The sequence below is a fragment of the Argentina anserina genome, chromosome 5 (genome assembly GCF_933775445.1).
Source record: "Argentina anserina chromosome 5, drPotAnse1.1, whole genome shotgun sequence".
NCBI classification, from domain to species: Eukaryota; Viridiplantae; Streptophyta; class Magnoliopsida; order Rosales; family Rosaceae; genus Argentina; species Argentina anserina.
This window is the reverse complement of record NC_065876.1, coordinates 24,073,010-24,087,875: the sequence shown is the minus strand read 5'-3', so window position 1 is coordinate 24,087,875 and position 14,866 is coordinate 24,073,010. Positions and strand designations below refer to the sequence as shown.

Sequence of the window (14,866 nt, the reverse complement as noted above, 5' to 3'; positions counted from 1 at the left end):
GAGATCGAGAAGTTTCTCTGTCATAGCTTCGTTTCTCGAAATTCAATTTCTCAAGTATCATACTTTCAGACGACCAATCATATTTTCCCACAATGGCATCGTGTAAATTTTGCGGAATGTGGGGTCAACGATTTAAGAGATTTAGGAAACTAATTTTTTTATATAATTTTCAAAACTTACTTAAATTTTTATAAATACATGTATCAAATATGACTTTTTATATGAAGTCCTTTTTCAAACGGTAAAATTTTTTACCATCCAAGATTACAAACCAAGTAAGATCAGTAGTAGAGATAAAATCCTGACATATCCTACCTAAAAGCCAACAATTACAATGGACAAGAACTTAGAGGATTCAATGGTAACCTAATCTTTTCCATAAGCACTCAATACTTCCTCACATCAATCTAAAGAAGAAAATCGATTCATCAATCACTATATACCAAAACCACCAGCATGTATACATGCAGAGACAACCATCTAGGTGGGGAACTAGGATTTGACGTTAGGGGGTTCAGAATACAATCGGTAAATAACAACATTAATAAGGAAATATAATCTCAACAACATAAAACAAAATTTGAAAAAAAGAAAATCATAAGTAATTGTAATTAGGGAAAGTTTTTTTCACTTAATTAATATTGCATAAGTTTCTTTCATAGCTTAAAAACATGATTACACATGATCATAATTGTTGAATGCATATAGAGTTTGAAAAGCTGGCAGGGGTCCGAACCCCCAATAGGTAGATGTAGGTTCATCTCTCATCACATTGAAACTACGAATTAACCGAAATTAAGATAATTCTTAGAAGCGACACTTGAACCGTGACATATATATCCCATGACACGACCAAACTTCAATGATGAATTTTATAATATAGGCACAACGCCTAGATGCTAACATCTTTATTAATTAAATCAATTCCCCATATGGAACTGCCTAATAAAAAGATATCAAAATTACTCTTTATTAAAATTAAAACTCTAAAATTATAAAATATATTAGACAATGATTAGAATAGTAAATAAAAAAATTGGATGTACCGTACCACTAATCACAACTCTTCGATGTGTAATTTTTGTCCACTATCTCTAATCATAACTTCTCAATTTTTTTATATGTTATATTTTCTGAAAAATAAATAATTGCCACAATCTCTGTTCAAAACTCTTTTATTTTTTTATATGTTCAACATGTATTTCGAGAAATAAATAAACACGCGCTAGAGCGCAAGTAGAACTGTTAGTTCCTGTATTACAAAGAAAATTAACCTAAAATAAAAGGCTAGAAGATAAGGATCGGACAACGGTGTGTTAGTTTGAACCGTTGTGTTTCACAAGTACATCCGAAACACAAAACAGGTAGTTGTGATTGGCCTTATAAATGCCCGAACGCAAAGAACTCTATTATTTGCTCTAAGTCAAAGCTCTCATTTTCCTTTCGACAAGAAGAGCTCCATTTTCTCTAGACCTGATTCATGTCGACTATTCAATAAATATTCTTATCAAACTATGTGATCATTTTGAAAATGCGATGATCAAAGAGACTCGTTCCAACAAGTTTCATATTCAATGCCATTCCCACTGTATCTAACTATATGAATTTGGTGCGAAAGTTAAGGAATGAAGACAACCAGAGGATTTGCCCACCATATATATTAACGTCAACCTAAAATATTATGGGGGAATAGTTTGAACCAGTCTTGTTTACACGGTCAGTAGCTGACCGTGAATTTCATATTTAACTACTATTGGATGTAAATCCAAAGATAAGGAGATTTTTTTTTAAAATTAAGTTATTTTGTTTTCAACCCTTAGATTTACATCTAATAGTAGTTGAACATGAATCTTACGGTCAGCTACTGACCGTGTGAACGAGACTGTAGTTCGAACACCGAGTTAGTATTGCACCGAATCATGAACGGGGTTCTCATACTTTTATTTTACGATAGTTCTACAAAAAACTTATTGAATATTGGAAAATTTCTAATATATGGTTAGATTTTGACTTTTTGATCCATCTCGATCTACTTGAAAAGAGCTGAATTGAATTTTCACTGCGAGTTCTAGATTTATCTATCAGGATGTCTCATCCATCTCAAATATTATCTGAAATCTAATAGCACATATGGTACTAAAAACTCCATCTCGATACACTAATTTTACGTATCCATATTCTACTCACTTTAACCCCCCTTAATGTAAGGGTTCACCCTGTATAGATCCTCACGGTACACAAGTAACAAAATTCTGCAACTCGTATATACCACCGACTTCAAATAAATAAATAAGATAATAATTTAGAATCGTGACATCTGATATTTCCTGACATACCAGAATGTGGTCTCCTCGTCCCTACTAGATCCCTAAAGAATATAATAAATTAATAATTAACGACTCATTCATTCCTCCGTGTTATGTACTTCGTGCTATCTGGGTCACAATTTAAGACTCATGACCTCATTCGCTGCCTCACCATCCAAATCCCTCCACCTTGATCCGACGTGGGATTCTCCTCACCTCTCAAATCCAGACGTTGGATTTCAAAATCACCCCAAAATTCTCACTTGCGCCTTTCTTTAGTCAACTTTCACCACCACGTTTCTTTCTGTAGAAAATTTCCACCGGATTTTCAATTACCCTAAACACCGTCCGTGCAATTTGATTTTACTTTGACCATTGAAAATTTTGACCTTATCCCCCAACTGTGCACGACCCCATCTCCACCTGCAACTCCACCACTCCTCTGACTTTCTTCTTCTTCAACCTATATAACCCTCTTCTTCTATTCCTTTTCTCTCCACCAAAACGAAACCCACACCATCGATCTACCGTTTGAAGTCCAAAGAAGGCAATAATTAACAGAAATGAGTTACAGTTCAGAAGACACCAGCAGTCCGACAGCCGCGAATGGCCGGAAGTTGAAGGGAGTGCGTCAGAGAAAATGGGGCAAGTGGGTGTCGGAGATTCGCGTCCCCGGCACGCAGGATCGTCTCTGGCTTGGTTCTTTTTCCACTGCCGAGGCGGCCGGGGTGGCTCGCGACGTCGCTTATTATTACTTACGTAAGCCTTCCACTCTTGAGGGGCTCAACTTTCCTACAATCTTGCCCTGTTCCGTTAACCAAGCGGCAGACATGTCGCCCAGGACGGTACAGAAGGCGGCTTCGGATGCGGGTATGGCCGTCGATGCTCGGCTGATCAATGCTAACAGTCACAGTAAGCGCTCGTTGCCGCAGAATTCGAACTGGAGACAGGCCAACGGAAGTGAGCCACGTTGGGAGGATGGCGGTGAGAGTTCAGCCGCCACCGGTGGCGAGGAGCTGAGCATTTCCATTGAGGACTATCTTTAGCCAGCTGATAGTTGAAAATGTCGGACTATTTTTTCCGGGTTGACGGTCTTTCGACGACTGTCAACGCTGGCTGTCTTTTCCGGCGGTGGGAAATGACGACCGGGGTTGCGTCATATGTATTAGCAATTTTAGCATTACGTGTTGTGTATGTGTAAAGTAGGGGTCACTCGAACTGTAGGTGAGTTCTGTACCCCAGAAATGGAAACATAACTGATAATGATCGATTCGAAATAGAAAGCTTGTTTTGATTTTAAGTTGAGCTTTGACTTCCGAAGGCAAAACGAACTTGTGATTTGCTAAGAACCTAGATCCATCAGGTCAGCTATATATGACCACTTATAGTTGTTGGTTGTTTATTTCAAGTTTTCAACTCGATCCTTAGGGTACGTCACACGTGAGATATGTAATATTAGTCATGAAACGGAGGATAGCTCTCCAAGTCTCGGATACTATAAGAGTATATTTGAAGACCACGTTTTCGTTACTGTTTAATCTTAATTCGGATCTTCCTGAACAATAAAACGTTTTGACCAGTTTCTATCGAATGTTCCTATCTAAGAAGACAATGATTGACTAGTCATGATCCATATGTATGTAGATTTCCAATTATGAAGAAAAAAAAATCATGACCTATATGACTATATGTGAAGTTGTATGACTTGTATCATATGTAGGCGGAGACAGTATTTTATTTGATAGTTGAAATGAAATGGACGTACACAACATCTGACCATAGAGAATTAGGTTTTCTCCAAACTCTACCTTTCTCTTTTCTATCATGTGTTTATTCGAATATTAGTGTGTGCTTGAGAGATTTAGTTTTTTTTTTTGGAAATAGGCTATTGTCTGTCCTCTCGCCGTATTCATTAATGAAACCGCAGAATATAAGGAGGCGACATTGAGCCTAAACCCCATACTATAAAAATATTCCAAAATAATATCAGACATCACTACATAACTTATACATTATAACAAACGCCTTTTTGCAAGGTGTGCACCATTAACACAACCATTTGCTTTTCAAATTTAATGACATAACGGAAAGACTAAACCATAAATTATCATGTCTATCAACTTTCCTACTACGTTGTCATTGGAAAAAACCAATGACACTTAATTTTATCCTACCACTAGGACGCTGCAACCATTTGATAAAGTAAGGAACTTGCCGCCTCAATAGAACAAACATAGCCCACTTTTTAACCCAAATCTGGCCCAATAGATGAGCCCAATCCCAAGTCAAGGTCACCCGAAGAAACAAGGAGACAATGTGCTGCCAATGTAGCCCAACCCGACTTCACCGCCGCCACAGCGCGTGTAGAAATCGCCAGATTCGAATATAAGTGTTTGCTTGATTGGTACCGGCCGGCCAGCGCTTTTTGTATGCACTAAATCCCAGCAAAGAACAAAAAGAAGTATTTGTAATGAAGACCTAGCTAAAGCTAATCCTTTGCATGAAGAACAGATTATGGAGCATGACTAGTGTTATTTAGCAGCAGATGAGACCTAAGATCAGATGTGCTTTCAGATTCTCATCGAATATTATTAAAGCTGAAACTTAAGATCTTATTACACAAACAGAATCCAATTACTTCCTTCTTTCAACTCTTCATCAAAATGCGCATTGTACGCCACTACCTATACATCACAACATAACAAAGCTGAGTACTCAGAGAGATTGGTGCTTACAAACATTACTACTTCCCCAAAGGCTAATCCAATTTATTATTCCAGTTTGTGCTGGTGGCCGGGTGAACCGAAAGTTGGACTAGCAAGATGTCTCCTTGGTGAAGATCCTTCCAACAATGGCCTTCCATTTCTACCTTCGATTGCAATAGACCTCCCATAACTTCCATCAGATGAAACAGGTCTTCCATAACTACCATCAGATGAAACAGGTCTCCCATAACTACCATCAGATGAAACAGGTCTCCCATAACTACCATCAGATGAAACAGGTCTCCCATAACTACCATCAGATGAAACAGGTCTCCCCGTGCCCACAAGTGAAGTTCTCCTCGTACCATGAGTAGGAAGAATCATGCGGAATGTCGAATTCAGTATATTTGGTGCAAACACCCTGTAAAGCAGGAATATGTCATACCAGCTTGGGTACTTCACATATGCATCTCCTCGGCAAGCCCCTGCTACAATTAACCTTGCAAAATCCTCCACCGGCCCACCACTCACATTTACCTAGTGTGAGAGTTGGTCCAGTTAGCAATGAAATCATGTATGCATTGCAGGTTCAAGACAATGATCAAAGATATCAAATAAGTCAAACAGGAAGGTACCTCTCTTTCCTCCTTCCATTGCATTTCAGCACCCTCATCTACCATGAACTTGCCCCTCGACATTTCACTAACGATCCATCCATGAGTTGCAATTGTTATCCCCACTTCGTCTCTTACTTCTAATCTCAGTGTCTCATAAAAGTTGACTAGAGCTGCCCTTGCCGCCTATTGATAATTCAAATTTGACACGTACAATAAAAGGATTAATAGTTAAGAGTGGTAACCATCCCATGTATTCTTTGTAATTGTAGTTTGATAATAAATGCAATAACTAAGACATATAATATGTTGGCATCCATTTATAAAAATGTAACATTCAAACTATTTCCAGCAAGTACTTCAAAACATATACGTACTTACAGCATATAAACTCATTCGCGGCAAAGGTAACCAGCTCTCAACTGAAGCATTCACGACGACTTTTCCATGGGTTTGACGCAGATAAGGAAGAGCAACATATGTAGGATAAACATTTCCCCAAAAATTTATGTCCTGAGAACAAAGATATTCAAAACCATAGAATTTAACTGCTAGAGAAAATGAGTAAAGAGAGTTTCAAATTGTATTAAAGTCATATAACACGATTCTGGAGCTCTGCAATTTCAAATCTTACCAACAGCTGGGGAAACACAGAGGTGTCTGCAACTTCCTCAAAGCTGAAAGTGTGTCCTAAGCTTACTGTGTTCACGAGATGATCCACTGCAAAATGGGAGATTTTCATTGGGAGAAAAACCAGTATGGTGATAACTTGAGAACTAACACTAGTTGACTACATCGACGATTTGAGCAAACATTTAGGCCATCATACACAGGACTAAAGCACAAACTGCATCTCATGAAGGTGGACTAGTGCTTTTAATTAACATAGCATCAGTTACCCATCTAACACTTCAGTTTGTTAAAGAAACGTAATGATTAGAAGAAGCGGTACTCGAAAGTACTTTCTGTTTTAGCACAGTGTATATGTAGGAATCAACCTAGCCAATGAGCTAAACAACTATGTGCTTGCTTGGTGAGTCCCTTTGTTTGCTTAGCTTAATGGAAACAACCTAATCAAAAATAAAGTAAAGAAAAGAACACAAAGGTCATTAGACTGATCGACGAACTATTGCATCATGATAATTATAGTATGTGGAGTCCAAAATCATCACATATAAACATAAAACTTCTTGCTACCCTTTCTAACGTAGGACTTCTTTTATTTACAGTTGAAAGGAAGAGACATGAGAAAACCAACGTAATTATGTTATAAGATACTCAAGCTAATAAATTCTTGATTTAAGCCGCCTCAATATCATATGGTACTGCTGAAACTAGCTATGACAGTGCTGGTGCTGCAGTTGTAGCAACATGTACTGCTTTAGGAATTCTTTATCCAAGTGTCCACCTCTTTATATAGCTTAATTCTATCCACAAAAGCATTAAAAATCAGAATTATGTCCTTGGACGGCTTGGACATACATATTTATTCAAGATAATAGTCAAATTATATACTACTATAGTACGTACTAGTACACGATAAAAGTGGGGAACATCCACTATTTTAGGGCTCTCCAATAACTGATTTTTCCTTTGAAAAATTCCATCTTAAATTCTTAATTACGTACTCAGTGAAGGCATCGATACATTTTTCTGTGTGTGAAACAGTGACGTGCATATAGTCTAGTAACTAAACTAGAGATTGAAGAAGAGATCGATGAGTTACATTTTAATTGGTTGTCATGTATAATACATTTGTGAACTCAATTGATCATCATATATTGACATACCATGAATGATAAAATTGTTTCTATCAAGGACACTTGTCATGGTATAGTAAACTTATTTTAAAGACATATAAATAAAATTTGCTAAACTAAGACTCCACAAGAACAATTCGAAGGATACATACCTCGGCCGTAAATGTTTATGGTTTCATTAATGAATCTCCTACAGTCCTCCTCCTTGACAACATCCGCAGCAATAATCAAAACATGCCTGGCACCCAAGAACCTTGCATTCTCAGCAATCACTCGCAGCCTGGTGTCTCTTCTTGCCACTAATACAAGCTGCGCCCTCCTCTTTGCATATTCATATGCAATTTGCTGGAAACTCAAGCTTATACCGTATCATTTACATACACTACAATTAAACTACCCCTAGCAATGTGATGATCTATGAGTACAAAGAGTTGACAGCTAGCAATGTAATATCTATTATTTCAACTTATCATGACAAAGACCTCTGTTGGAAGTGGTCACAAAATTGATTCCGCTCTCCAAAATTCTAAGAAACATAATAAAGTCTATCCTATCTAAATTAGTCAAAGGTATTATACAAGATTCGGTGTGCTTAATCATGCCACTTTTTTCTTGAACCCTCTGGTCCAGCCAAGATCTATTGGGATCAAGAGAATTTGAATCAACTGGTTTGTATAAGAATAGGTCAGCAGTCAGCTTAAAATATCATTGATTCTAGGCCAATCTCAATTATTGTTTTCTAGTCGAATTTCTCTAATTACTTCTTGATTCTCTAGTCAACTCATGTTATTCAGTTAAATTTCTCTAAATTTCTATTGGGGGGCGGGGGCATATACCGATCAAAATTATAATATGTACTCTCGAGTTTAGGGGGCCTTATTTATAGACTGCTCTTGCTCTTCAATTAAGATGCAGAAGTCTTCGCATATCTATACTTAATATCTAATTGATGGCATAGCTTTACATAATGTCAAAATGCAGGATGATCTTGAAAATGGTTACCTCCCCTATGCCAGAAGAAGCTCCAGTAATTATAACAACTTTGTCCTCCATATTTTCACCATTGAACTGGTTGTAAAGCCACTCGCAAGCACTAATGAAACACAATGCAGGCCAAGAGAAAGCCAGCAACACCATACTCGCCGGTGGCACCACGAGATTCAGAATCGAGTTAAACAAATCCATCGGGTAATTGAGTCCTCAAATCCCAATGAACTGTTCCAACAAGATGAAGTTGTATATGAAACTGAGAGATAGAAGTAGAAGCAGTATATGGTTTCTTGGGTTCAACTCGGGTGACTAATAATGATGATCCAAATGAGAGATTGAGATGGAAGCTGGAGATAAGATCGATTCGAGCTTGACATGTAGTGGCAAATGGTGAGATGAACAGCATTATCACTACATGCATGAGAGTTTGTAAGAAACACGTGTTGGTGTGGAGGCTCATGTTTTGACGAATGGAACCAGTCTTGGAGTCTCTTGCATGGATCGCAGTAGTATCCCTGCACTTCTATTTTGTGAAATTTTGCATCATGGTCGTGACACCTGTTATGAAAATTTTCTCTTAGTTTGGTCTCACGTACTGTCTCAAGTTTGTCACCAAGGTTTCCGATAGGTGCGGTTTCCACCCACCGGATTTCGAGAAATTTTTATTTCGGTTAGGGTTTAGGGTAAGAATTTCTCCCGGATTTCGGGCATGGCCGGTTTTCAGATCTCAGGGGGAGGAATTAATCCTTGTACCCGGAATATTGCTGAGCTGGTGTCATCCCACCAATAAGAAAATGACACGCGGCTTTTTTTCCCCACAAAACTTGATTCAGGTAACCATATAGAGATAACGGTGTTAAAGCATAAACATCACTTTTTGGATTCATATGAACATGAACATGAACATGAACATAAACTCAGATCCTTTCAGAAAAAAAAATCATCAACCCCAATTAATTCACCTCGTCTCTTCTCACTAGAAAATTGCCCGCGCGTTGCAGCGGATTTTACTCTTTTGCAATAAAGTTAATGTAATAGACCAACTATAAACGGCAAATTGTATCAAACTACAGAAAACTTAATGATAGGAAGTTTTATTGTTACTAAAAGCCTGTGTCGACCAAGTATGCTGAAGTTTGAGATGATATCAATATGGATGAGTATGTGTAAAAGCTGATGTTTTAAGCCATCAGAGAGGGAATAAATGTTGTACAAAGTTCTATTAGAGATCAATTGTGCCTGTAGCAGCAGTCCATTCATCTTCTACCTTGCTTCCAGTTTTTCTTCTATTCAAACGGTCAAAGTGAAAGCCACAAAACACATATATTGTCAAATGTTCTACATTTCTACTATGAGATGCATAATGTTTAGGGTTGTATTCTTATGCACTGACATGTAATGATTGCACATTTGCACTCAGTCGAGCATTTATGACACATGAACTTTCATACTGAACTTGTTATATTTAATATCTAAAGAGAATTATATTGTCAAGGACTGGAACAATTCACTTCTCTTCAGAGCTGCAAAAATGGAAAGAGTCAAATAACTACATAAGCAAATTGGCCAATCATAATTTCAATAAGAGAAATGACATGATATATATAAATACAAACCTATAGAGGAAAAGAAAACAAAGAAAAAGCAGTGTCAAAATGAAGAACAGTAGCAAAAGTTTATAAACACTTTTGAGCATTAAACAAAATAGAAGCAAGTCAATGATAAACAAATTTAACATTACAGTATAGTATAAATTTGAGACTAATATTTACACCAACAAAAACCATGCAGTTCAACTCCTTAAAAACAAAATACATTTGTCCCACACATTTTCATGCTAATCCTCTTCATGCTCTGTTGGTATACTCAAATGCACCAATGAAGGAAAATAATATGCAGTAACACAAAATTCAATATAAACTTAATGCATAGTTGCATACTAATACATATTGTGATTCTATATGTGAACAAAATACTAAGTTAGAAGAGATACGAAGAACTGAAATAAATAGAAAAACATGCGAAAAATGTGGCATAAGTTATCTCAAGGCTGAGATCATCTTTTTTTTTTTAAAAGTGACATGCTATGAAAAGATACATGATTATTTTATAACTGCCACAAAATCACCTGTATGAGTTCCGATGAGGAGAAAAGAAAAGAACAAACCTGATGTATCTTCCCTTTAATCACTGGTCTATGCCCAATTCAATATGATAAGTTGTCTAAACCTGGAAATCAGATAACATGTCTTAAGATAAAACACAATGTAAGCCTGTATTAGTAAATAATTATCATATGGAACTTATATGAGACATGTGTACTTACAGTTGTCTACTTGTCTTCCACCAATAAAATTCAACGATTAAAGAAGAAAGCACTCCAAATTGTCAGACTTAATTAACAATCCATTTGCAACTCAAACTCGTTAACCTTTTTAGACACTATTTGTTGAGAATCACTTACCACTTTAGCCCTTTTTGACTGAGATTCTGCTTCAAACTCTTTTCTGTCATTGCCTGGAGAAATCAATTTCTTTAAATTAGCTATACAAATAAATAAAATTTCAATCAATATCTAATTTTTTTTTTAAAAAACTCTTGCTTCTTGATAGCTGAATTATCTTAAACCAAGAATCCAACACTTCTAACTTAATTTGTAAGAGCAATTGCACCCTAAAATTCAAGCTCAAACTCTCACAGATCTTTGATCAAAACACAACAAATGAAAACATGCAACTACAGTCGACAAACTCAGAAAAGGAAACAGTAATGGAGTAAAAATATCTTTTTGAGAGGGTCACCATATAATCAATAACATGATTCCCCAAAATTACATTTAGTAATGACTAATGAGCTCCTAGAATACACGATTATTTCCTCTCAAGCTATAGGAAAACAAACTACATATGTAGGCTCGTAAGAAACTTTGGCCATTAACAATTAAATTTTCAGCATGTTTCACTGTACTTATTGTATTAGCAAGAAAATATAATATTCCTAATTCCTACTTGTCCTCTCTAAATTCTTTCTTTATCCAAAACAATGTTTCCTTAATTATCATCAACCTAACAACAATAAACCTATATCTAGTTTAAGGAGTAATTCATAAGTTTAAAGGTGGATAAAGCGAAAAATTAGCATGCTGCATAGAAATTCAGAAATCGGAAACCAATAGCTTAATATATTTTGCAGCCTCATACAATGATCTAATCTAACATCTCATATCAGCAGTGCGTATAGAACCCCGGATTAAAGGTCCCATATATATCCTGACATTAGTACTCTTTTCTGAATTACAACTATAATGATTGGTTTTTCAAAGTGATTGGTCATAGAAATGCCAAAGTTTACCATTCATTCCTTGCAGCCTTAATTATAATGTACCTGCAGACTCCAGAGTAATTGAGTAAAGCTGAACTAACGATTAAAATTAGTCAAATCCACAAAAATCTAGAATCAGTTAAGGATATGGTACTTGAACCAATATCAAATTGAAAGCTAAAGTTCATATGTAGGTGGTTCTGTAGTGGTCCTAAACCTATGCAAGTATCAAGTTGTATGTGTTTCTTAGCCTAATTGAGTGCCCTGGAAAATAAGATTAAGAATTCAATTAAATTCAATTTATTGAGAATCCAGTTGAAAAGAAGAGCACCAGAACAAATTTCCTATCTCCCAACCTCAAACAAAAACACCAAACTCTAATTCTAAACAGACATAACACAAAACCAAAGAAAAAACAATCAGATGATCCAAGGAAACCCATTCTTCCAACTAAATGATCCAAGCAAAACCATCAAACAAACAACAGAAACCAAAAAAGTACAAAAGGGAAAAAGCCAACTGAACCCTAAGAGTTGAAACTTACATGTGCAAAATTTTGTTGTAGCCATAAAACGATTCTCACTTTTCTATTCTGAAGCTTCCACCAAGTGGTCCTCAACATTTCTGGATAATCAATTTTACCAAGATTGTGTAGCATCAAGGTCATGCATTCTTTCCCTGCACCATTATAAGCCAGTGAAAGATTGGTGAGATTGTTTTCAAAAATTAAAATTAGAAAGAAGTTTCCAACGAACTGTGCAAAATTGCAATTTAGTTCTCACATCTTCCCTTCCAAAATGAAAATATGAATGACTCAACCCAAAAAAATTCCAATGTTCACAACATGCTTAAGCACAAACCAAGAGAAAAGTACAAATTTCTAGGAACTAAAGTTGTGTCATGAAACCCACTGAACTATTATTAATTGGAGATCATTTACAAAACATGTTAACTACAGTGATCATATCAAACCCCTGTCACTCTGTGGTTCAGGCTACATTGAGTCATTGATAGTTCATTTAGTTTCCATTTGTTACCATCTACAACAAAGTGAGTCATCATCAGGAAAACATGGTACTCATTGTTTGGAACAGACAGAAAGCTTGTAAAACTAAAGAGGGTTGTAGGAGGCTTTATATTAGGTTTTCATTTTAGACATGACCCACACACTCAACAGCAAGTAAAACAAAATATGATGATCAACTTAACTCCCTGCACCAAAAATATTCAAACCTGAGTTAGGCCTAAATCAAAGAAATGAAAAGTCACTGGAAATTAGAGACCAACAACCAAGCATAATGCTGCTGAGTCCGCAAGTTCAGAAGCTAAATGAAGAGCAAATAACAAAGATTACCCCTATATCTCTCATTCAAATACTTTCTCTCTTTTAAAGTTTCAGCTCTATTAATCAGGTACGATCATGAAGGGTTTTCTCCAATGTAAATACTCCTTCTAAAGTCGAAATGATTTTCTGAACACTAATGTAATGCAAATTTGTTAATCTAAGCAAAGAATAGATGCAACAGGAAACCAACTACTCTCTAATGCTATCATACATGTCAATATTCAAAAGGAAACTTCTTAGAAGAAAGCCACCACAATTCTCACCTCAGAATGGCTCATCTGATACCGAGCAACAGAAAATCGATCGCTTTGCCTCGGATTTCCCTTACATTCCGAAACTACCCTCCCTCCCACTCTGGCCCCTTGTATCACCACCACCGCCCATCCTCGGGCCATGTCGCGACACCAACCTTCCACACCTGTGCGATGCGCCACCAGGGGTAGTTTCGGAACTCTGCACCGCCAAGCGTCCTCCTCTCTCATTAGAGCTGGAATCAAATAGCTCAATCGCCAATTCATCAAGGCTAATCTCCCGGAAGCCGGAGCCTCTATCGTGTTCACAAACTCCCGTCAGGGAGTCGGATTAACTCCAACTACTCCTTCCCCGCCGGCGCGAGAAGCAGCCGGTACCGGTGATGGCGGTTACCTGAAGCCGACTCTTCCGTCGGAGCCGTTGAGCTCCCGATCGGCGTCTTCTTGGCCGTCAATTTGAAAGCCGAGGTCGCCATTTAAAATTGAAATGAACAAATAAAATAAAATATAGAGAGATTATGAATCTGAACGGTCGAAGGGAGTTGAAAAAAGAGTGAGAGAGGTTTTAAGGACAAGATTTTCTATATCGAAAATTGCTATAGAAAATTAGATGGTTGGGGAAGCTTCAGAAGAAGTGATGAACATCGAGAGGAGGAAAACAATTATCACGTGTTTATGACCATCGATATTTATACCAAGGCAAATAGCAAGACCGTAAATAAATCAAAGATGAGGGCTAGCAGCAAACCGGACTGTATTGCAACTGTAGCGATACTGTTGCTACACTGTTGAAATTGCAACCGCCGTATAATATATAGGAAATGAGGGAAATATATAATAGTTAGATCTATCATCTTTATACACCAATAGAACAGATTTATGGATAATATAGTCGTCCACTCACTGCTCATCTTGGTAACCAAGCCGATCCAAGTTTCTAGGTTCATTTTACAAAGATTTGGAAAGAGAGAGAAATTACTCAGTTAGATATGAGTTTCCTCTCTCCTCTACCAGCAACTTCCGAGCACCACGATGACTCACCTCCATCACGACTTATTTGCTTCCGACGAGCTTGTTCTTGCTTCCACCAACTCAATTGGGTATCCGGAATTTTCTTTGCACACTCAAATCTTCTTCCTCACAAAGACCCATGATTGTAACAACATAATCAATTAGCAAACTCTTCTTTTTTTCAGGATTTTGCTAACACAACAAACTTAAAGATTAATAATTAACTTTGCTCAAAATCCAGAAAAACCATTGAAAATTTTAATAAAATGACATGCCCATGATTTTCGCAAAAACAATTAAAGTTTTCTTTAATAGAATGTAAATTTATGCTAAATTTATGACAGATCGATGAAGAAGATTCAATAAATTAAACAAATGAGAATTGTGAGATACGACTATGAAGACTGGATGAACCAACATTTGCAGAATTAGTGTGAAGAATTAAACGGAGTGACAGAGTTACAATCCACCAGCACTGATTTAAAATGTTGCAAACATGTCATATTTTCATTGGTGGGGGACACTAGCTCAGTAATGTTCCGGGTACATAGAGCGAAAATAAT

General features: G+C 36.8%; 2 protein-coding genes and 1 long non-coding RNA gene across 3 annotated transcripts; 1 reads left to right on the top strand and 2 right to left on the bottom strand.

Moving 5' to 3' along the window:
• Positions 1-2,822: 2,822 nt before the first annotated feature.
• On the top strand, positions 2,823-3,853 carry LOC126796064 (ethylene-responsive transcription factor ERF020). The gene has a single exon (XM_050522828.1). It carries the CDS (start codon positions 2,870-2,872, stop codon positions 3,350-3,352), a length of 483 nt encoding a protein of 160 aa, XP_050378785.1. The 5' UTR covers positions 2,823-2,869; the 3' UTR covers positions 3,353-3,853.
• A 1,118-nt stretch (positions 3,854-4,971) lies between these two features.
• On the bottom strand, positions 4,972-8,835 carry LOC126796044 (11-beta-hydroxysteroid dehydrogenase B). The gene is made up of 8 exons (XM_050522810.1): positions 8,625-8,835; positions 8,388-8,575; positions 7,538-7,730; positions 6,260-6,345; positions 6,007-6,138; positions 5,647-5,811; positions 5,326-5,548; positions 4,972-5,175 (listed from the first exon to the last, which is right to left on the bottom strand). Exons 1-8 carry the CDS (start codon positions 8,833-8,835, stop codon positions 5,078-5,080), a joined length of 1,296 nt encoding a protein of 431 aa, XP_050378767.1. The 3' UTR covers positions 4,972-5,077.
• A 1,022-nt stretch (positions 8,836-9,857) lies between these two features.
• Positions 9,858-10,769, bottom strand: LOC126796070 (uncharacterized). The gene is made up of 3 exons (XR_007672283.1): positions 10,702-10,769; positions 10,543-10,604; positions 9,858-9,898 (listed from the first exon to the last, which is right to left on the bottom strand). It is a non-coding gene; the product is annotated as an uncharacterized LOC126796070 (long non-coding RNA).
• Positions 10,770-14,866: the final 4,097 nt, after the last annotated feature.

Coding starts and splice junctions, on each gene's coding strand:
- LOC126796044 (XM_050522810.1), bottom strand. CDS start 8,835: ATGAGCCTCCACACCAACACGTGTTTCTTACAAACTCTCATGCATGTA. Junction 8,576..8,624: donor TTCTATCTCTCAGTTTCATA/TACAACTTCATC, acceptor GAGGACTCAATT/ACCCGATGGATTTGTTTAAC. Junction 5,812..6,006: donor CGCGAATGAGTTTATATGCT/GTAAGTACGTAT, acceptor AATTATCAATAG/GCGGCAAGGGCAGCTCTAGT.
- LOC126796064 (XM_050522828.1), top strand. CDS start 2,870: ATGAGTTACAGTTCAGAAGACACCAGCAGTCCGACAGCCGCGAATGGC.